This window comes from Anarhichas minor, unplaced genomic scaffold (genome assembly GCF_050575085.1).
Source record: "Anarhichas minor isolate MPS153535 unplaced genomic scaffold, ASM5057508v1 ptg000074l, whole genome shotgun sequence".
Taxonomy (NCBI): Eukaryota; Metazoa; Chordata; class Actinopteri; order Perciformes; family Anarhichadidae; genus Anarhichas; species Anarhichas minor.
Genome location: NW_027466520.1, coordinates 2701759 through 2725427, shown reverse-complemented (window position 1 = coordinate 2725427; position 23669 = coordinate 2701759). Strand labels below are relative to the sequence as shown.

General features: G+C 42.5%; 2 protein-coding genes across 2 annotated transcripts; both read left to right on the top strand.

The window, feature by feature from the left end:
* The first annotated feature begins 679 nt into the window (after nt 1-679).
* mbtps2 (membrane-bound transcription factor peptidase, site 2) lies at nt 680-8639 on the top strand. The gene is made up of 11 exons (XM_076080509.1): nt 680-975; nt 1901-2049; nt 2389-2527; nt 3165-3268; nt 3623-3750; nt 4980-5098; nt 5338-5518; nt 6013-6119; nt 6475-6676; nt 6963-7038; nt 7570-8639. The coding sequence occupies exons 1-11, from the start codon at nt 901-903 to the stop codon at nt 7790-7792; spliced, it is 1503 nt and encodes a 500-aa protein (XP_075936624.1). The 5' UTR covers nt 680-900; the 3' UTR covers nt 7793-8639.
* Nucleotides 8640-10714: 2075 nt separating this feature from the next.
* Nucleotides 10715-23442, top strand: phex (phosphate regulating endopeptidase homolog, X-linked). Its single transcript, XM_076080560.1, has 22 exons — nt 10715-10838; nt 14300-14356; nt 14525-14686; nt 14880-14963; nt 15446-15672; nt 16565-16633; nt 17516-17632; nt 17821-17904; nt 18155-18297; nt 18461-18554; nt 19947-20075; nt 20310-20411; nt 20661-20738; nt 20870-20973; nt 21077-21135; nt 21570-21624; nt 22050-22117; nt 22220-22350; nt 22488-22553; nt 22894-22998; nt 23139-23215; nt 23309-23442. The coding sequence occupies exons 1-22, from the start codon at nt 10715-10717 to the stop codon at nt 23409-23411; spliced, it is 2238 nt and encodes a 745-aa protein (XP_075936675.1). The 3' UTR covers nt 23412-23442.
* The last annotated feature ends 227 nt before the right edge of the window (nt 23443-23669 follow it).

Here is a 23669-nt window from a genome sequence, read left to right as displayed (position 1 = left end):
GCCTTTAGGTTCTCGTGGTAAAGTCAAGCTGCACATGACTCACAAAAGCCATTGAGGCATTCGAAGGGAACAGAAACAGAGAGTAATGATATACTGTGAAATAAAACACATAGAAATTACAAACAGAGAGAATATGTGATGATAAAATACATAATTGCGATTGAAGTTTACTTTGTGACGCAACTTGCTGCTTGAAACAGATACAAAAGCGACTTCATTTACCAAACTTGCTATTTTAAATGCACAACCCAGGGAGATTCCTCTCTCCACAAAGACACGTACATCAACTCATCTTTCATGTATTTTACGTTGAATTTGTACTGTAATGATAATACTTTATATCAATGCAGTAGAATACAATGTAAAGAGGAAGTTTAAATGTTCAGATTTAAGATTTTATTGATATTCATAAAATGGGAAAGCATTTTATTCATCTCGAGGGAAATTGCAGTGCAGCAGTTTCAACACAAAGTAGGAAGAGGGCAAATATTAAAAGTCTAAGATAACAAAAATATAAAGGCTGAATCTGAATGGTTATGCTTAATATAAATACATTAAAACGGGTTAAAACTACCGGCCCAAATCCTATTTCTTAGAAGGGAAGTGCTCTAGTTCAACACGCGGTGGCGGTAGCGCTCCATCTGATTGATATTTAGCATTAAATAAAGAGACAGAAGAAGAACTGCTACCCGGAAGTTGATCGCACGGTGCTGACTGTCCTTTTCCATTTAGAGCTTCGAGCATCTCCGCTTTCCTTAACGTTTAATTTAAAATGTTAATATTATTTTAAACATGCGTAACCGCGGATAGCTCCGTGACAAAGAGCAGGCGAGACGGAGAGTGATGGAGACGGTGCAGGTCGGTTCATTGTGTCCACGGAGAGTCCGCCTCTGATGCACCATGATCCCGGTGCCTCTGCTGGTATGTGTGATGGGAGGCTGGTGCGCCGTCTACCTCACCGACACACTGCTGAAGGTGATTATGTCTTTGTTTGGAGTGTTAAATAAAATGTCAGCTAGCTAACAAACATACAGGGAGAAATCCATCCGCTTCATTAGTCGGTGGGTGTTACAATGGACCATAACAGACTGTTAGGATGAGGTTTAAGGCTGTAATTCACACGTTTCTTCACCTGCAGAAACCGTTTTCTGCTATTTATATAATATATATTATTATATATATATATATATATATATATATATCCATATGTATATATAATATTAAATACCACAGGTTTGTATTTTTAGATTAAACAATTAGAGACACAAAAGAAACCTTGTGCAGCACAGTTTACATTTAAAATGTAAACTGAAAATATTACATCATTTTTTATCAATAATTTAAGTGGATTTTTATTAAAATGTTAGCTAAAAACTCTCCGGACCAGCAAAAACTCCTGTTAAATTAGCTTACATTTCAAAATAAATGTTTACGACTTAAGTTGACCTTTTTAAATTAATATTTTTTAAATAAAAATATACCATTATAAGAAACGCTAGCGATGCCAAATGTATGTAATCAAGAGAAAGTGTGGATACTAAAACCGTCAATCACAACTAAAGCACAGAAATATAGCCTACCAGTATATATGTAATCAATTCACAAGCAGCTACTTGCAGTATAATTCCATAATCAACATATCAGAATCGTATTTATTGCCAAGAAGCTATTCACATAACAGGAATTTGCATCGGTGCATCGCAATAAACGGAGTAAGAGGAGATTTAAAAATACACAAACAAATAAGCTTGTGTTTACAATATATCATTAACAGATACTTTAAACTGTCAATAACATCAGTGTTGTCATGAATCCAGTGTCGCTCACTGAACTCCAGGAGTGCATTGACTTTGGTTTTTTTTCCACCCTTTGATGACATTTTTCTACTTTTCTCCCACAGTTGTCGTCGACACACCGGATCAGGTACGAGTCGTGGTTGGCGAGTCGAGGGCTGATGTTGTCTCCTTTCCACGTGAGATGGCAGACCACCATGTTCAACCGGCTGTTTGCGTACTGCGCCCGCATCAACCCCCGAGCACAGTACCTGTGGTGAGCACGCTTAACCCGAACTGTTCCTGTAATCTTCCTGCTCTTAAAGGTAAACGCCGTTGTTTTTGGGAAGATTTCCAGGTTGGTAAATATGATGATCCATGTTCTGCAGCATGTGCCAAAAAACAACTTGTTCTGAGGGAGATTGAGACATTTGTAAACTGTGTTATCTTCTTGTCTGGTCAAAAGGCTAAATTGCTAAATATCCTTTCAGTCCTGCAGGTTTGGCTTCTTGATGTACATCCACTTACATTATTAATGTAGTATAATCAATTACTGTCAGTTAGTCCGGCCAAATGGAGAAGATTGCCCCGTTTAATCTTTATTTATGTCTTCCAGGTTCAACAGTGGTCTGGTGTTCGGTGTCGTTGCCATGCTGGGCTCCGTGGTGCTGCTGACAAAGACGCTGCAGCAGACGCTCGCTCAGATGACCTCGGACGACCCTCGGATGGGGGGTCAGCAGGCCCTGCAGGTGGTGGTGAGTACGCACCTGGGCGGGTTTGCAAAGCGTTGTGTCTCTCTGTCGTCAGTGAGCCGGGCCACAGATGAACCGTTCGGAGCATTAATGTCCTTGAACGTTCACACGAAGCCTGCGATATTGAGGGGGCGAAACAACGGCCCCCATTATGAGAAGGGCACTTATTTAGCATTTTCACTTTTTTTTTTTTATTAAGTGAGGTGTCAAATAGCCGCGCTTTAATGCGAGCGCCGTCCCCCAGCGGACCACGGCAGGTGATTCATGGGAAGCCATTAGTCGGCCATTTATAACCGAGTGTTCAGCCCGGGGGAGGAAAAGCACCGCACGGCCGGCGGAGGAGCAAAAAATGCAGACCGCACAGAAAAGCACCGCTTCAGCGAAACATGAAACAATTAATATGACGAGTGGGGAGGAAGATTAAAGACGTCTTTGTGATGTCAGTGTTTGCCGAGTGTGCAGTGCAGATACAGAACGTCGTAGTTTAATTAAATGTCCTACAAAGGGATTCAAATGCACATAGAAATCAGATCAAAAGAGGCGAGAAGTTGTTTTATTTAACTCCGACTGTGTTTGTGTGTCAGTCACAGTTTTGTGCTGATTCTCTTTTTTTGGGGGGTTTTTTCGGCCGTGTCTTTAGATCCCTGGTGTCAATCTGCCCACCAGTCAGCTGGCCTACTTCTTCATCGCCCTGCTGCTCAGCGGAGTTATACATGAGCTGGGCCACGCTGTGGCAGCACTGAGGTAAAACACACACACACACACACACTAGATATTCTCTATTTAATTCAAGATGCTTCATATTTTTCAACCTGGTTTGGTGTCAACCTGTCCCTTATGTTGGTGCTTCACTGAACATTTCTAAATATCTGTGTTTGATTCTGAGCATATGGCTCATTTAACCAGACCTTCATCTTTTAGCATCTGATGTTTAAGGACTCTAAAAATGTGGCGTCAAACATGAAATAATCCAGATTTAATAAGCAACAAAGTTACACACAGAGACCTCTAAAAGACGAACGTGTTGATGTCGGATCCCATCACTCATAGCGAGACGTTTTCAGGGGCTTTAATGTTTTGTCTTTCTCTCCCCGGCAGGGAGCAAGTCCGAGTAAACGGCTTCGGCATATTCGTGTTCGTGGTTTATCCCGGGGCGTTCGTGGACCTCTTCACCACGCACCTCAGCATCATATCGCCCACTCAGCAGCTCCGCATCTTCTGTGCCGGTGAGACTTTGCATCCAGGGATGTTTTTGATCGCTCCTTATGGCGGGGATGATTATTGTGCCGGCTAATGTGATCACAGCTATTAATCACAGTTATTACAGGCGTTTTATTCAATGTTTTTGCCGGTGAAGGTCGCCCTGACATCATTTTGTTTCTGAACGCCAGACAGCTGCTTCACATCAAATCATTTCACTCTGCAATTAAGGGAATTAGATATTAATAAACTGATTGGTGGAGCTGGCAGTTATTCACGCATGAGTGTGTCTGATGTCCCGTACGGGCCACCGTAGGAGGCAGATTATTTTCACTGCAGTATACCTTCAATGTTCCTCCAACTGTCTGAAATCAAAACCCCAGTAAAATAATGGAATGATCTTCACTCCAGTCGTGTCAATCAGCTGTCCAACGCTTTAATGCAAATGCAACATGACCGAGGTGGTTCTCTGTGCCGTCGGGGCCTTCAGAGGGCAGTGAAGAGCTTCTGTGAGACCATCTGCATTCTCTTAACTCGATGCAAAGTCCTCCAGGCTTTTCCTTTTCCTCAATGTGACAAGAAAATCAGTCCGGTGGTGACTGCAGGCACCAAACTGAGCCGTCCGATCGAGCGGTCTGACGCAGCAGAGAGGGACGGATGCTATTCCCATCAGGGGAGCGGTGACATAACGGCGTGCTGTGTTTATTTTTCTGTCTCTCTCGGTGCGCAGGAGGGGTTCTCTCTCAGAACATGTTTATTATTTATTCCTGGAAAGAGAGGTGGTGCAACTTTAATAGTTTGTTTACTGTTTACTCACCCTTTAGGTCTGAAATTTAAGTCTTCTAAAGCAAGATTTCCCCAAGAGAAACCCATTTCCTCCAGCTATCCTCCGCTCTTCTCTTCCTGACGTTGTGTGGCCTGCTGCTTGATGCCTCCATGCTGTCACCGTGTTTGAGTAATGGCTTTGCATGTTTTGTATGTTTAAGGAAATAAGATCTAAGCCATGAGACATGTCCTCACATGGTTTCTGTGGATGAATGTGTCCTTATGCACGGTATAGACGGATATTCTTAGTGCGCAGCGGCTACTGTTTTGCCACGACGTCCTACAGTGTGTGGAGTTCACGGTTATATTTGACAAGTTTAAATCCTTTGTTTTGCCCCTTTGTGCTTTGGACATTTCCGGAATAATAATCTTTCAATAACGAGACAATTTAAGAGAGTTAAAGTAAAATGTTTCTGTTTTCTTTCTCCAGGAGTGTGGCACAACTTTGTTCTGTGTGTGGCAGCGTTAGCCTTCCTCTTCCTGTTGCCCTTCTTACTGTTTCCTGTGTACTCCACCGGCGGCGGGGCGCTGGTCACCGAGGTCGTCCAGGTCAGTGCAGCAGGATTTAAAATGTGTGAATCCTTTTATCTAAATGTTGAGCCTAGTGGGTCACATTTACATTTACTCTGTGAGGAACAAAATGTAAAATCATTACTTAGTGACGTAGTTTTCCGATGTCGCAGTAATTAATAACCTTTATTTATGTCATGTGCTCCCTACACATTCATAAAACCCTCAAAGTATGTCCCTTGGACTCGTTTCTACATCTGCCTGTGTCTTTGGAGCAGGGCTCTGCAGCTGACGGTCCCCGGGGTCTGGCCATCGGGGACATAGTGACCGGGCTGGAGGACTGTCCTGTCAGGGGAGTGGAGGACTGGAGCAGCTGCCTTACTCACCTCTCTCACACCCCACAGACCGGGTACTGTGTCCCCGGCGCCAGCCTGCAGCCCAGCTGGGCCCACGGTCGAGGTGAGTGTGCAGTTCTTACAGCGATGGCACCCGACGGTTCTGTCAAAGTACAAACAAGACGAGTGTGATTCAGTCAAGAGTCAGCACTTTGATTTTGTTAATTCAATAACATCTCACTGTAATAAATGTAAGAAACATAACTCGTCTCTTGCTTTAACGTATAGTTTGTGAGTTGAATCAGATCAAACCCACAGAGCAGCAGCGGGAGCTGTGATTGGCCAGCTGTAAGCTGGAGTCATGTGTGAGGTCAGAGCTCAACAGCTGGCCAATCAGAGCTCCTGTTGCTTCTCTGTGGTCCTCAACTATTCCAGTGGCAGACTTTCATCTGTATCAAAATACCATCGTTTCCTGTGGAGCTAGTCACTTATGTCATGAAGTGTGTGATGCTCTGTCCTTGTCCAATCATCTCGTACGAGTGCATTTGCCAACAAACATCCATCTTTTACTTTGCAGCCTCCATTCATCCCTTTTTGTTATTCTTTCCTATTTCTTAGCTTTCAAGCGTTTGGATGGAACGATGGACTGCTGCAGCAACAACAGCCTGACAGACCTCTGTTTCTCTTACATGAGACCTCCGGGCAAGAACAGCAGAGAGAGAGAGGTGACACACACACACACACACACACACACACATTCAGACAGGCTGGGACTTTTTGTGACGGCTTCATCATGTGAGCATGTTTCCAACCAGACGGTCAAGCACATTTATATTTCTTCCTTTTATTCAATTCACTTCCATTTCCTTCCCATTTTGTGCCACGGTGTTTGCTACTACATGAGTTAAGTTCACAACGAATGATGCACGAAATCAGATTTCAACATTGTAGTGTTAAAAGATAAACATAGCATCTTAATACTGGAGATATAAGGAGGACGGGGTAGCACACATCACCAAGGGGCAAATGGATGTATGTGGCTCCCTCTCATGCTTTCCTCCTGTGCCCCTGTGGCTGCAGTACGCCTGCATGCCGGTGCGTAAGATGGTGTCGGGGACGCAGGTGTGTCGCACCGACGCCGACTGCGTCGACGGGCACGCCCACGTTGACGGCATTTGCGTCACCCCGTCTCTGGAGAACCAGACGCGCTTCATCCGCGTCACACACCCGCCCAACACACACATGCTGTTCGTGGGGTATTCGCCGCACCTGCAGTACGCCGGTACGTTTGTTTTATGAAGATGTAGAAGTGTATTAAATGTATGATAGAAATACCTACTGTAAAGTTCTATATCATATTTGATTCTTGTAATTCCAGTGTAAGAGTTGCAACGAGATACTTTTTCACTCCTAGAAGGAGACGTGAGCTTCGTATAATCGGTGTTTACAGTGTTGAGCTGACTCCCCGGTCGTTAAGTGTCTTGCATTAAAGGGGCAGGAAGAGGCTTGTTGTCTTGAGTGTTGAATGGATCAGCTCGTTCTATGACCACGCGTTTGTCTTTCCACAGTGAGTCTGACCAACTTCATCCCGCGCTTCGGTTTCCTCCACCTGGATCTGCCCGTCTTCTTGGAGACCTTCTGCAAGTATCCTTCCATGTTTAAGAGGGCTGATGGATGTAAGAGGAGTTGACTGACTCAACATCGGAACAAACAATGTTAAAGGATAGAAGGGTAATACACGCCCTTGGTTGGCAGAGCACCATCTGTTCTGTCTAAATGATGAATATTTTACCCTTCAAACTGGTGATGAAGCATTAAGATGAACGTAGTCTGGTGTCTGTTATTTCTACATAAAAGTCCCCTTTTTAACATCTCATCATTTTGCTCCACAGTCAGCAGACCCGATGAACTTCACAAGTCTGATTGCTGCGACTCAGAGCAGGGATTTAACCCTTCGCTGCATAGATGTGGACTTTTCTGATTGCAGTACTGCTGCATTCACTGCCGTTACTGTTTTTATACGCATATTCTTTTGTGTCTGGTGGGATAGAAGCTACTGAAGCTGGAGCAGCAAAACCCCCAGCATTGTCTAAACATTCAGTGTGTGTGTGATGTGTCATAGATGAAGGATGAACTTCATACAGTAGTACCTTCCTTAACCCTCCCGTCTCTCAGATATGTGGTGTCCCTCTCCGGCGCCTTAGCCGTGGTGAACTCCGTGCCGTGCTTCGCTCTCGACGGCCAGTGGATGCTGAACGCCCTGCTGGAGGCCACGCTGGTCACGGTGGTAACGGACCGCCAAAAGCGCGAGCTGATTGGTTTCTTCCTGCTGCTGGCGGGCAGCGCCCTGCTGGCAGCCAACGTGGCGCTGGGCCTGTGGATGGTCACGGCGCGGTAGCCACAGCGGTGACAAAAAACCGAAATGAGTAATCCCCCGTGTGGACTGACAGTTGTTCTCTTCAGGATGCGTTTCGACACGCGTGGACCATCTAACTGTGAACATTACAGGGAGCAGACTGCATTACCCAGCAGTGCCACCCGAGCAGAACATCACTCTGCCTCTAAGGCTTTACTGGACCACCAGGGAAAACAATAACCAACCTTCTTCCACCTTGTTGCCGCCATATTTACTCAGAAAGCACATACACAAATAAATAATGCACTTACCGCAAAGCACTGTCCTGTGACTGTTTGCAAAGGCTGCACATCCTTTCCAAATGTTAATACCTGTGATGTGTTGACAGTTTGAGGGAAAGCCGTCTTGTGGTTGTTAACAAAGATGCCATATTTTGCTGTAGACGCGCCGCTCGTCTCGGCCTCGGTGTGCTGCAGAGAGATGCTCACGTAGGTTAGACGGGTCAGAGAAGAGATGTTTGAAAAGCCTTACAGTTATTGGCAAATGCATGGGGACACCTCGGATCTCTACGACAAATGTACTACCTACTATTGATGTGACAGAAACTAGCTTCTTATACGTGTGTGCATTCATTAGTTAATGAAGATGACTCCGCCAACATTTTGTAATATCGAACAAATGTTTAAAGGCGGGCGGTCCCGTTTGGAAGTGAAACAGATTTGCTCCGCTAAGGGTCTTTCTCTTCCTGTTGGGAAAAGGACTTTCTCTTTGAACCTTTTCTAACTATTAGTCTTAAGTGTACGTTTCATTCTCACTCTCTTGGCCGCTCACTGTCTGGTCGTGTGTCACACTTGTGTATTTGTGGAATAAAAAGACTGCTTTAATTTAAGTGCTGTCTTTCAAACTGTTTTTATAAGTCAACGAGTTTATTTAGATTCGATTTTTTTTTTTTTAGATTAGATTCAACTTTATTGTCACGGTTAGCACCGAGGCAACAAAATGCAGTTTAGTGTCTAACCAGTGCAGAGTGAAACATTTATTTATTTACTCTTTATTCCGTGTTTCATTTTGTAGTTAAATCTTTCATCATATTATATATCAACTCATATGAATCTAGCATTAGACGGGTATGGACTCCATGGCCTTTATTAGTTTCCTTGTGTCCTTTTTTAATATTGCTCACTAGTAGTTCAACATATAACATTTAATAGGAAATTTAATGATTTCATTAGTTTTATATTGGTTGAAAAAGGTCTTTAAATGTGCAACATGCAGGTAGCCCGGTGTTCCTCTCGGGAGAGCGCACCTTTGTGGTTTTAATCACAGCATGTTACTACACTACACTTTTAGTAACAGCTCCAGACCGCAGTGTTTCTTCAGCGCTTTCAGGAAGTCTTGCAGTGATTATGTTTCCTGAGCGTGAGAGATGACAGATTATAATTTTGAAGGGTGTTTCCTACAGACACATAAATACTGATCGGCCTTCAGCTTCAGCCACAGAGGTGTGTTTACCAACGGCGAGCAGACATCTCTGTCAGCAGGTTTAAAATCGTTGCCTTTTGGGAGACTTTGTCATTGAATAATTGGGGTCGTTCGTGGGCGGATCGGACCCTGTTGCATGCAGGAGTTGGCGTCTCTTGTTGGCGTGTGTGTTTGTGTTCAGATAAGCTATTTCGAAGGCTGATGTTCTCTCCCTGATATATGCGAAATGATGTGTCCTTGCATGTGTGTTGTGGTTGCTTATCTTGCGCTAATGACAGCCTGGAGGGATGTTTGTGTAAACAGACATGGGAGGATGATGTAGAGGAGGAGGAGAGGCCAGAAAGGAGGCATGTTCTGACTGTCTGCTTCACATTGAGAGATGAGGCCCTGAATGAACTCTTCGGCCTCTGTGGTAACAGGACGAAGAGTCTGCAGTGATGCCAGAGGCTGTTACTGTACTCAGGCACAGCTGAGCTTTGAGGTAAATGGTCATATAAACTGACTGAGACAATCAAAACTAGAGAAAAGGGCCCCATAGTTGAGATGTTAAACAGTAAGAATAAAAACAGGACACAAGTGATTGTGAGTCACAATGGTGAACAATAGCACAGTGGTCGATGTGTCTGCTTGATGAATGGGTGTTTTAAGCACCACAGGAAGTCCACGTCTATATAAGGTCTTTTTGCGGCCGACGCCCCAAACCCTAATGAGGACGTGCAGAAATGAGTTTCTCACCACAGCAGGGGGGAGGTTGAGGGACCAATCAGGATCCGTGGTGTCATTCTCATCACCACCTCTGTCTATTCAAAGCAACTATTGATGCGTTTGGACCATCTCATCATCGTTATCAGATTAATCAATTGTAATCAGCGCTCTGTGTGTGTGTCTAATTTTGTTCTGGCAACTGACTGTCTGATCTGATAAACGTTTCTAGCAGAGCACCCTGCAGAGAGCACACGGTCAGCGGCCCCTTAAGCTACACGGTTAAACACAGATATGTTCTGGTTTCATTTTATTAAATGATGTCTGGTGATCACTGGTAAGCCTGGTCTGCTCTGTCCTAGGGAGGGAGGGAGGGATGGGAGGAGTGTTGGGGGAGAGGAGGAGTGATGAAGGGAGGCACTGTTTGAAGAGCTGTAGTGAAGTTAGAGTAGTTACAGACAGACAGATAGCAGCAGAGGGAGAGACAGTTAGGGGAAAGTGAATAAAGTCTGTTAAATTGGGAAAGAGACCAGATTACATAGAGAAAGTGTGTAATTTAAGGAAGATGTTACTTTAACTTTTTGGATTTACTTTTGTCCCTAAACTTGTTTTTTTTCCAGATATTTTTACTTTCTGATTTATCTTCTCAGTGCTGAAGAGTTAGGTTTTTAGAGAGTGTGTGAGCGTGTGTGTGTGTGTGTGTGTGTGTGTGTGTGTGTGTGAGTGAGCGTGTGCGTGTGTGTGTGTGTATTTATGTGTGTGAAATAGTAGCAGTGCGTTATGGAACTGGAGCGTTTAGGGGGTGGTGGGGTAAAACCCGAGAGGGGCAACAGTCGTCTCTACAAGATAGCACTGGCCATGTGTGTGTGTCTCTGTGCCGCCCTGCTGCTTGCACTCATACTGGGTAAGTCCACCACACACACACACACACACACACACACACAAAGAGATCCACACACATTTTTCTTCAACCTGCATTATAATTTGTAAGGAATTCAGTGGAAATGTATCGCACACTGTCCTCAGATTATAGTACATGCAGACTGTAAATAACACATGCAAGCAAGCCGGTGGGAGCAAAGGTCTTTGTGGAGGGCTTGTGGGTAACTTGTGTTCAAACTATTTTTGGTTCATATACGGTTTCATACACACCCACGCACACATGCGGAACCTTGTACTCTCCGTAATGCACCGTGGGAGTTAAACTGAACTCTGGGGAAAAAGAGGAAAGAATGTGTGCTGTCACTTTGTGGGTATTATCTCCTACAGAATGTGAAATTAACTAGCAGGGAATCGTGTGGCAGAGCAAGGGGTGGGGTGTGTTTTTTTTGGTTTATTTATAGGGGGGGGGGGGGCGCACATTAACACTGTAGTTCTAAAAAACTTTAATATAGATGTGTCAGGAGATAAATCAGCTAAGAACAGGCAAAGAAGTTATGATTCATAACATAACGTCAGAAATAAGAGAGGAAATGGAAGAGTATAAATACTTTGATCTGATAAAATTAGGAAAGTTTATTTCTACGGCACCTTTCAACAACAACTTAAGACACAAAAGGCTTTAAGATAAAGGACAGTGTAAAAGACAATTGGCTGTAAAACATATGCAAACAATGTAGAAATAATCCATTTTTTAAGATCTAACCAAACCTCCAGTTGGATTTGAAATATGCTCTATTATTATTATGCGTTATTTCCATAGGTGGAGAATTCCAGATATGTCCTGCTGTCAGAGAAAAACATTTGAATGGAACAATGCAGTCAAATCGAGCTACTTCCCTTATTTTTTTTGGAGTTGCTGTCCATGAGTTTAGAGAAGTGGCTCAAATGAGAAAGAGTTGAACCCTAAATATTAGATTCAAGTCTAAATAGACAGCTTGAAATTCTACAAAAAAACACAACTTATGAAGCACTAGACACACGGTATTCACAAAAAGATGAGAGATGATCCCATAAATCAAACGTTAAACAACTTTTCTTTCTGATTTTTTTTAAATCTGAGTTAAATTTGAATCCAAAGAATGTCAGGATACAAAGGTTGGCTGAGATATTTTATTACAAATAGAATATCAAAAGTCAATGAAAATAAAAGTCACTGTGTCTATGAGAAGTGTTAATAAATATGTCACATGTAATCAAAAGAATCAAAAGAGTATTTTCATGCGTTTGTATTCAGGCTGTCCAATTTTAAAAGCTGAAAATGCATCGACACCAGAAGAGCCCAGAAAACAATGCATGAAAGTCTGACGGTAGAGCTGAAATGACTCGATTGTCTCTATATTGCTTTGACAGCGTCGACCGTTTCTGTTGAGAAAAGCTTATGAATTGACATCACAGTGCGCCGCTCTCTCTCTCTCTCTCTCTCTCTCTCTCTCTCTCTCTCTCTCTCTCTCTCTCTCATGTTAAAGGTCAATCTAGCTCACCCAGCAGTCGATCCCTCTCTCTTCCTGCAAGAAGGTTTTTCCTTAAATAGAATTAAAATGTCGGTGTTCTAAGTGAATGGGTGTAATGTTCCGCACAATCCACAGCAAAAAATAAACATCATAGATTCTATGTTTTCATTTTAACACGATTTAAGTATACCCGCGTGTGCCGCTTGTAATAAATAGCCTACAAACTGTTGTGGGAGATATTAAGCTATCTCTGCATTGAGTGTCATAATCAACCAGAAATGCTAGTCGCCTTCCACCTCATGATATCAATTCTGTTTTAGCGAGACTACCAGTTGGAAACCGTCAAAGGAAGGCTCACAATATTAACTTCTGTAATTAAAAGGCCCCGCCAAAATCACTTTGGCCCCTCCGAAATGGAAATCCTGGCACCGTGCCTGAAATCAACTTTTGGGCAGAGCCAAGCAAGCTGTTTCCACCTTCTTTACACTCTTTGTGCTAAGCTACGCTAATTGGCTCGTGGCTGTAGCTTCAAATTTAACGGACAGACATGAGAGTGATATCAATCTTATCGTCTAAGAAGAAAGCAGCAAAGTGCTAATAAGTGTATTTCCCAAAATGTTGAACTTAAAGAGTCAGTAGTTAGAATAGAATAGAAGAATAGAATAGTACTTTATTCATCAGTGGATGAATAAAGTAGTTAAGTAGTTTCCGTAGTGAGGACGGTCGTGGCTGGGAGGGGTGCACTGCTTGTGTGTGTGTAAGTATTGTTTTTTTAGTTTGAGGGGAGACAACATTCTTGTGGTGGCATTGAAGCTCAATTATGTTATGAGCCTATGTATGCAACACCCACTCTAATGAAAAGCCTCCTCCGGTCTGCAGCCGTGTGAATGACCAGGCACAGGAATGCCGAGCCAAGCGGTTGTTTGATTTTTTTCCCTTTTTAATGAGTTTAAAGAGTGTGCTTCTGAAAAGTCTGTTTGTGTTTGTGTTGTTGGGAACTGTTTGGTGTCTCAGTAGTGAACATGAGGTCGGTATTAGCCGTGACACTGGAGCCTCAGACATCTGTCGGTGTTCAAACCCCTGTGTATATGTTTCTGTCGGAGCATTCAGGGGAGGGTTGTTGAGGTTGTTCCAGGCCAAGTGGGTCACGCAGGGTTGAAGTTATACGTGTGTGTATCTACTGAAAGTGGACGCAACATTGAGCAACTCTCACAAGCAGCTAGACAGCGAGACCGGTCAACCTCGGAGGTCAGACATTACGGCGCAGCTCCGCAACGCTCCACTCATCCGTTCACAAAGGGAGGATTTGGTTTTCTAAATCTGTCCGTTCACTTCGTGGGCTTGTGCTGCCTCTGTTCGCCCTCAGAGCCACATCACACAACGGTTGGTTTCTGCCAAGAGGTCAGAGAAGCAGGCTTACGTTCACCTTCTAGGAAGGGATGTGAACGGGGAAACCTGTGGTCACACTGCGAGTAGCGTAAACAAAGAGTGGTATTGTGGCGTTCTGATGTCGGTCAAGTTTAAATTAGAATCTGATGTATATTTTCCAAAGATTTGCTTGTGATTTGAGGCATGAGTCTATATCACACAGCTAAAAGTCGACTGTAGGTGGGGACTTTCTTTGTTGCAGGAAGGCATAAGGTTAAAAATGTAATCTACTGACTGCCCTCCAGCTGTATCAACTGCACTTTGGCCTGTGTTTATGCCGTTTTTGTGTAAGTTTCCCTGGTTTGTCAGCTCTATTACTGCAATACTTTCTGCCAATACATCGATTATGTGAATGTGTGCTCAAGAACTACGTTTGAGGTTCTGTTGAGCAAAGCAGCCAATATCCCAACGACTGCCCAATGGCCACCGAACAGCAGAGGTCTAAATGTGAGTGGATGTGAAGTGGGTCGGAGCTGCAAAAGAACATGCGTGCAACCGAAAAGTTCTACATTTGTTCAAAACAACTCTTGTTTTTCTTCCTTAGTCTCTCAGAAATCTAGTCAGGAGGAGTTCTGTCTGACCCCAGAATGCATTGAAGCAGGTGAGGAGTGCTGGTAAACAGTCACGTCACGTACAATTGCTCTGACCATCCACTATTGTTTGTATGGTAAAGCTGGTTGAGCATGAAGTATTTCAGTTGTAACTCAAAGGTTTTCATTCCAACTCTCTGGGTTGTGTTTTTTATTTTTTGTCTCCTTCCTTCTTGTAGCGGGGTCTGTTCTGAGTAAAATGGATCAGTCCGTTAACCCCTGCGAGGACTTCTATAGTTTCTCCTGTGGCAGTTGGTTAAAGGAGAACCCGATCCCTGAAGATTCCTCCTCGTATGGCATCTACCCTTGGCTGCGACAGAATGTAGACCTCCGACTCAAAGGTGTGTTTGCCCACAAATTTCCCATGAAAGTACAAAATTGACCTAAACACACATGAATGTTCTATCAAAAGAAAAGAACTAGCTGAATACTTTTGGTAAACACATGAGAATAATCTGTAAAGAAATGAGACTTTGATTCAGGTACAGGTTATTTTTGGAGCTGTGAGTTATGACAGATTTTTTTTTTTGCCAGAGTTACTAGAAGCTCCTTCAGACCCTGATGAACTGGAGGCTGTGACCAAAGCTAAGATCCTCTACCGCTCCTGTATGAATGAGAGTGAGTCCGACACACACACACACACACACACACACACACACACACACACACACACACACACACACACACACACACACACGCATTCAGCCTTGTGGGGATTGTTTACATAACCATAACCATCCCAACTACATGCCTGACCCTTAACACTCAACTTAACTTAAATCTAAAGCCAATTCTCTCATCAATCCAAAAACCAAATCTTAACACTCCAAATCTCAAACACTCCATGTCTCCAAACAGGTCCTCACAAAGGCACTGTAAGTCAAGAGCACACACAAAGACACAGTGATAGTCTAAAGTGGGACAAGATGAGCTTTTATTGATCCGCGTGGCAGATCTAGGTCATTGCAGAAGCAAAAGCAATAAGATACATCAGGTGGAAAAGGGGAAATAGCATTAAAAAATAATACAAACATGAAAAATAATTAAAACAACAAATCAAAAGGCTGTACTTAATTGTATTCCTGTGTGTGCTTATATAGCTATACTGGAGAAGTTGGACAACAAACCCATGCTGAAAACACTTAGACAGCCTGAGTTTCGGTGGCCCGTTGTGGGGGATGGGCTCGGCGGGGAGTACCAGTGGTCGGCGGGGGAGTGGAGCCTCCTGAAGACTCTGACAGAGATGAGGAACCAGCACAGTAAGAGTGTCCTGATTCGCCTGTACGTCAGCCCCGATGACAAAAAATCCTTACAATACGTCATCAAGGTTAGACATCCACTGACACGCACATTTTCAAAATCTTTTTGTGAAAATATGCTTATTTGTCCAACACCCCGAGTTAAACATCAATTGCGATTTTTACAGTTTGGATTATGAATTCAATTAAACAAAAAAATATATGTTATTGAGATTAAGAGGTGCTGATAAGATTATATACACTTTTAGATTTTTTTATCTTTCATTTCCAGTCTTCACTGTATGTCCTAAATAAGCAAACTGGCTGCCCTATATTTAGCTGTCAGATATGAGAGTGGTATGTCATTTAACTGTCATCAAGAAAGCAAATAAACATATTTCCTTAAATGTGGAACTATTTTTCTAAAGGACCATACCTGTGGTTTTGTGGATTTTCAATTAAGTGCATATTGTGAATACTTTTACCACTTTTTTCTTCTTCTTTAATGCTTGATTCTAACACATAATAAAAGGAACAATCTAATAGTTTTGGGTGTGAAAAATGTTTTGGTACTTTGGTTACTAGCAGCTCTTTTGTTTTTCTCATCTATTATGCAAAGCTCAAATGGGAACCAACCAACTCAAATCTAAGATGTCAGAGCCGTTTTAAACACACAAGGAAAAGGATTCAAAACAGTAACTCTGATTGAATGATAGTAAGACTTCACTGTGATGGATCTTAAATAATGATTTTTGTACAGTAGTGAAAAACGGAGTAAAATGTTGCCTGGAGGATAAGTAACATCTAACAACTTGTCTTCAAATCTTTGTAACTAAAAGATGCTAAACCACTAGCGTGGACATGTAAGCAGATTCAGTGCCTTGCTCAGTCACATTTCTCAGACTTTTTTTAAAGTAAAAAAAAAAACAATCCCGCCCAAAGAGTAGCAGAAGATAACCTATGCTCTTTGTCTTCATGTAGCTCGATCAGGTGTCCTTGTCTCTGCCCTCGAGGGAAGACTACATCACCAACACTTCCTCTGCCCGGGCGGTGAGTCTCTGCCTCATCTTTCACCCCTGTTTTACCTGTCATCTAAAAACTCCTCTTCCTGCAGCTATTTCCTTCCTGCTTGAGTGATGAATTGTAGCAAAAAAGAATTTCAGTCTCATGAAATACAGTTAGAGTTTTTTGTTTTTTTTATCTGAACAACTGCGTCTTTCCAGACTCAACATTCTTATAAATGCTAGAGAGCCATAATGCAAGAAATGAATTGCAGAAGAGTCAGCTGATACTGATAGCTGCCTCATTAGGTCTGAATTAAAAATGCAATTAGCATGCAGCGACTTACTATCAGTTGTAAAGAACATACTTCATCCACAAACAACCTTCGTCCGCTATATTTGCGCTTTTTCGGCGCTGTGTCCGCCATTTTTGTATCTTCCTCTTGGATGCGAGCTGACGATCTGGCACCTGGTCGATACGTTTTTAAAGAGGATCTTATGTACCATGATGGCACTGGTAATTTTGTATTTATTTTTTTGTGTTTTGTATCATTTTTAATTAATTGTATTGTAGTGTAGTTTATATTAGATTAATCTATATTGTATGTACATTTCTCCTAAGTCCATTTGGGCACAAGCTGTACTGTAAATGGTGTTAGTACTGGTATTGTTTAATATTCTTTGTATCTGTCCCTTAAAACAGATAATAATAAAACAAGTATGAATGTTAATGAATACCACATTCTGATACAGCTGCACAATAGTTTCTGAGTGTGATTGTAAGGCCTTGATTGATGTCTGATGGCGTCTGATGTTCGGCAGTGACAGTAGCTCACAGCAATGAGAGATTAAATGACATTTGTTTTTCTGCTATTTTCTGCTTCTCTCCCTCCTCCTCCCTCCTTCTTTCTCTCTCCCCCTCTTTCTCCAGTATCGTGCCGCCTTGCTGAGTTTGATGGTAGATACGGCCGTCATGCTGGGCGCTCCAGAGAAAGCAGCACTGACCCAGATGAAAGAGGCTCTCGACTTTGAGACCAAACTGGCTCATGTAAAGACGTCCCGTCAGATAAATATAATCCCACTGAGTGTATGGAGATGATCTGATAGGCCTCAATGGCTCCGGAGCTAATTAAAACATTTATTAACAGTTAAATTGATTTGAAATTATTCAAAGTGACTTAATGTTTAAATTTGGGATCAGTCATGTCTGTATAACATTGCTCATTGTGTCTGCAGATCCTGATTCCCTATGAAAACCGCAACAGTGACAACATGTACAACAAATGGTCACTCTCTCACCTACAGAGCTCCATTCCACAGGTACTGTAAACAACAACAACACATCTAAATAGCAAAAATCAATTCATATATCCCCTTGTTTCTCGAAAGTAAGACAATGTCGACGTCATAACAGGTTGATCAGTAAAATAGTACATGTTTACCATCAGTTCGAAAATTATATGTACATAACTTGAGGAACTGACATCAACTCTTTTAAAAAAAACATTATTTCTGTCAGAAAAAAGAGCGGAAAAGTAACCTCTACTGTATATGTCCCGTCTGTCTGCAGTTCGATTGGCTGGGTTTTGTAAAAGCTGTGGTGGAGTCTAAAGTCGACCCGGGTCGGTCCATCTCCCCCTCTGAGTCCGTTATTGTCCGAGCGCCGCAGTACTTCAAAGAACTTTTCAAGCTCATTAACACCACAGATAGCAGGTACACACGAGCAGCCAGACAGAGAACACGTACAGACAGATGAGCACACAGTGGGGCTCGAGGTCTCCTGTCTCTCATTATAAGTATATTATAGTGTATAATGAGATTACATGTAGGCACTTAATTAATGTCCCTCTCTCTCTCTCTCTCTCTCTCTCTCCAGGACTGTAGCTAACTACGTACAATGGAGGACAGTTTTATCCAGGATCACCACTCTGAGCCGGCGTTTCCTTTACAGATACCTGGACTTTGCTCGGGTTGGTACAGAAATAATCCTCCAAAATATATGTCCACATTTGGAGATTGTTACGTTTTTAGATCAACTGAGAATTAAATGTGTTGTGGGGTAAAAACTCATTAAATTATCTAAAAAAAAAATACATTTTAAAGATGCATGGTTTGTAGCTCTTGTAGCTGTCCTACCTTGAACAGCATGTTTGGCTGTGAAACACTGGAATTTGGTTTGAATTATACAACATACGTATCTCTACTGAATTCCTAGTGTATTTAACAAACTATAAATCTACCCGACCAAACTAATCCCAAATGCAACTACGGATGACTCTCTAACCTTTAACGCATCACTAAAGATCTGTCCAGATTTCCACACTAGCAGTCATCGGTCTGTGCTACATACTGATTTTGCACTATACTGTTTATATCGGCTAATATACAAAAAAAATCATGTACTTGTACTCTGGTCTGTAGCTACCATTGGATTTGGAGTTTAACAACCTGATTCAAGTATATCTTTGGCTCAGTTCATTAAATTTTGATTACTTTTGGGACATAAATCAATAAAGGATTCAATCTTTTTCCACCAGATTTGCATTCCTGGCAGTGTGAACAGGGCCTTGAAACAGCATAGGAAATACAATTTAATAAAATATGACAATCCAATTAATAAAATACAGCCTTTCTTATGGGTAATTAAAAACCTCTTCAGATGATCTCAGCCCTGCTTGTACTGTTTTGAACCTACAAGTAATAGTAAGACAAGATATGACCCAAACAATATCAAGTCAAACTGAATGATGCTGCATTTTGTTTAAATGTTTTGTAGCTGTGAGTAGCTCCTTCATTTCCTTTGTGTATTGAAAGTCGGTTGGTAAAAACTCACAGCACCTTTCAAAACCAGTGTCACAAAGTGCCTCACAGCTACAAAAACAGACGAAACAGAATATATGAATCAAAGACAAGTGTATCTACAGAATAAGAACAAATCAGGTTCTAGTTGCACAGTCATTTACTGTGCAACTAGTATGCGTATTTATTCCAGTTGCAATGGACACATCTTCAGCTTCAAATAATGAAAGCCTTAAAAAAAAATGTAAGTCCACTCTTAACTTTTCTCAATCTTTGGTTTTATGTTCCTAAACGTTCAAAACAGTAATTAGAGAGCTAAGAAAGCTATTTCATTTTAAATGCTTCGTCTCTCTATTTTGAAGTGCTTAGAGGGAGCTCCAGATGAACGTTATAGAACACAAATTATGATATATGTGAAAAAATGTGTCATACTTAAATATCACTCCCAACATTCCCCACACCAAGTGATGATTCAGAGGCTGAGAGACTCTTACACTGTAAGTTAGGGCCATGTGGAGGAAGACACAATGTCACCTTGCATCTCTGTCTCTCCCCCCGCCCAGGTAACCACAGGAACCACCTCCCTGACCCCGCGCTGGGACAAGTGTGTTAACTACGTCGAGAACACACTTGGTTATGCCACCGGGCGCCTCTTTGTCAACACACACTTCGAGGAGGACAAGAAACACATGGTGCGTGTGCTCTGGAAATGACATCATGTCCTAAATCGTGGGTCAAGTGCTCATATTTTTGTATATCTGTAACAGATGCGTGTACTGATTTCAGGGTTTTTTAGTCTACGCATCACCTGGAAATGATGTCAGACATTTAATGTTGTGTCATCTGCGTCACTGCGGGTGTGTGTTTATGTGGCAATGCATTCTCTGTAAACGGTCTGCAGTTAATTTGAGTGCGTGTTTCCTCAGATGGAGGAGCTGATCGAGGGCGTTCGCTGGGCGTTCATCGACATGCTGGAGAAGGAGAACGACTGGATGGATGAACCAACGAAGAAGAAAGCAATAGAGAAGGTAGGAACAGCTGACATAATAGGGAATAGGGACCTAAAAAAAAAACCAACATGACTGCATTTAGCTGCTACATCTTTATTTTTCCAACTATCTCTTTAATTCTTATGTTACAAAGCCATTTTTGTCAGGGCATCGTGGCCGTGACTCTCACTCTTTGTTGCTTGAAACAGAATTTGATCCTGTTCAGTTCCTGTTATGTAAAAATCTAAACTCTTCATCACATTCACTTCTTTGTCTCGCTCTCTCAAGGCTCATGCGGTCCTGGCTAAAGTTGGTTATCCCGAGTTTATTCTGAACGACACCTACCTCAATGAAGATTTAAAGCAGGTTTGTTTCAAGTTGACTTTCCTCTCCCGATGGTATATTTTCCCACCTTGAGCTTAAGTTTGTGGTTACTTTTTGAAAAGTAAAGTAGTGCAGTTCTTAACAATGTGTGTCTTCATTTGTGTGTGTTTTAGCTCAGGTTCAGTGAGAAGGACTACTACGGGAATGTGATGCAGACGTTGAAGTTCATCGCCCAATCTGATATCGGCTGGCTCCGAAAGAGCGTCCCACGTACAGAGTGAGTGGGCTTCATATCTGTCCACTTGACACTTTGTGTTTTACTTCCTGGTTGACATGCCATAATGTGTGTGTGTGTTTCTGTGTCTGTGTTTGTGTTGCAGGTGGTTCACAAACCCAACGACTGTGAACGCCTTCTACAGTTCCTCGACGAATCAAATCAGTAAGATACAACATAATGATTGTTTGCTGAGACCGACATTCAGTTTAATTATTCAGAAGTTGTTCAATTCTGAAGCTCTGTCCAGACAACATGACGCTACGCTGCACCTCAGTGAAATCAATTAAGTATCTGCCGTGGATGTATTATCTGGGGGATTGTTGTTCCTTTAAATTGGCTGAGTCTGCATTTCAATGTCAGAAATAATTGGGAATTTGCATTAAAAACTAACTAAAACTGACAAGAGAGGACGTGCGCTGTCTAAAACAGGTGAAATGTGATCTGTTTTTTAATAGTTACCCACCATGAGGAATCACACTTTTTAATCACAAATAACCTCACACAGGCTGAAGTAGAAAAAACAATTACCCGACTTTCTGCAGTAAATGGATCCTGTCTGGACGCAGAAGAAAAACTGTTTTCATCTTCTCATTTAGGATTTCCCGCCGGAGAGCTTCAAAAACCCTTCTTTTGGGGAAGAGAGTATCCGAGGTGAGAGTAAAGAAAGGTGACACGCTCTACTTACAGACCGAAGGAAAAGGCCCCCTCATGCTTTTATAATTACTCTGCCGTGAGCCACAGAGAAGAGCTGTGGTGGTAAGTCCTGTGGACAAACAGCATAAGTTAATACCTCGTGCTCCACAGATCATGACACCACAGCTCATAAATCATAAGTTTATTAGGAAGTAATCAGTTCAATTTTTCATTTGTTTTTTGGTCCTATTCTTTGGGGATGTAATCCTCAATGCGTTCGTACAGCAGGTTATAAAATGAAAGAAGTCTTTACACACTGGGCCCATTCTTTTTTCTTTTCGATATATTTTTTCAAACTTTTGTTTCATTTCATAAGTATGCAAATATTACGCAACTGTTTTTCGGAACAAGATCGTTTTTTTCACTTTGTGATCTTTTCCCAGGTCTCTAAGTTATGGCGCCATCGGGGTGATAGTGGGACACGAGTTTACACACGGCTTTGACAATAACGGTAAATACTGAACGCCAAGAGTAACAAACCACAACATAACGTCAGAGATTTCTAACACGGCTGCGGGGATTTCTTTGTGTGTGTGATGCTTTTCATGAACAGGTCGCAGGTATGACAAAAATGGCAACCTGGTCTATTGGTGGACCAACTCGTCTATAACAGCCTTCAATGAGAAGACCCAGTGTATGGTGGACCAGTATAATGGCTACCACTGGCAGGAGGCAGGCCTAAATGTAAGAGTTTGAAAAACAGTAAAATGAGCTCAAAAGTTGTTACCTGCAAGTCAGGACGAGGTCGCCTCGATCCAGTGTTAACTGTGTAAGCAGCTGGTGAAGGAGTACCTGTGCTGTGTGGATGTTTTGTTCCGTAGGTGCGGGGAAAGAGGACTCTGGCAGAAAACGTAGCAGACAATGGAGGAATAAGAGAGGCTTTTAGGGTACGATGTGTTTTCATACATGACGCTCTCACCAAAGAACAAACGATCGTCTTGATCTTGCAAAAAAATAGGGCCGATGTTTTTGACCTTTCTTATGGAAAATGTGTGGTGGAACTAATAAAGTTAATGATTTTATTGCATGCTAATGTGCCAGCATGAACACCAGTATCAATGCGTGGACGCTCTTATTCGTTTCCCGTGTCTTGTTGTAGTTACACCTGTGTTTATGGCTGCACCTGAGCTTGTAATTTGTTTAGGGTTTATGGATTCGTCAAAATGTTTATAAAATTCTTCATTCCACGTTAAGAAGCCCAAGCTTTCCCTTTATGTTTGTGTGCAGGCGTACAGGCGGTGGATAGATGAGAGCAGAGGCGGCGTGGAGGAGTCTCGGCTGCCTGGAGTCGGACTGAACAACAACCAGCTGTTCTTCCTGAGCTATGCACATGTAAGGACACGCAGTCACAAACTAGTTCTTGCCCCTCTGCCAATGCCACGTTTCTGTTGTCATGTCTGAATATACTGGCAGTTTCCTATAAAATCTATAAACTATATAATCTGAAGCCGTGTGTCAAATGTACTCTGTAGGTGAGATGTAACTCATACAGACCAGAAGCAGCCAGGGACCAGGTCCAGAGTGGAGCTCACAGTCCGCCGAAATACAGGTGAGCACACACGCACACACACACACACACACACTGATGAATACACACACAATCCTTTACAACCTGACCTTCACCATCACTGTTGCCCTGCAGGGTTATCGGAGCGATGAGCAACTACGAAGAGTTCCGGAAAGCGTTCGGCTGCCCCGAGTCGTCAGCTATGAACCGAGGTGCAGAGTCCTGCCGGGTGTGGTGATCTTTAACCTCGGCTTCACCCTGAACCCGGCCGGAGCTGCCAGCAGGACGTCTGTCGAAGAGGCAGATGAAGCTGGACTCAGCAGACGTAGTTTACATGATGTGGGAACAATGAAAAATGAGTTGTTCTCACAGAAAACACATACTTATGTTAGGGTAAGAGTGGGAAATGTTAAAGACTAAAGCCTTTCTTGATGGGCTACTGTATAATTGTTACTGCAACATATTTTTTAACTTTTTCCACAGGTATGTTTTCTAC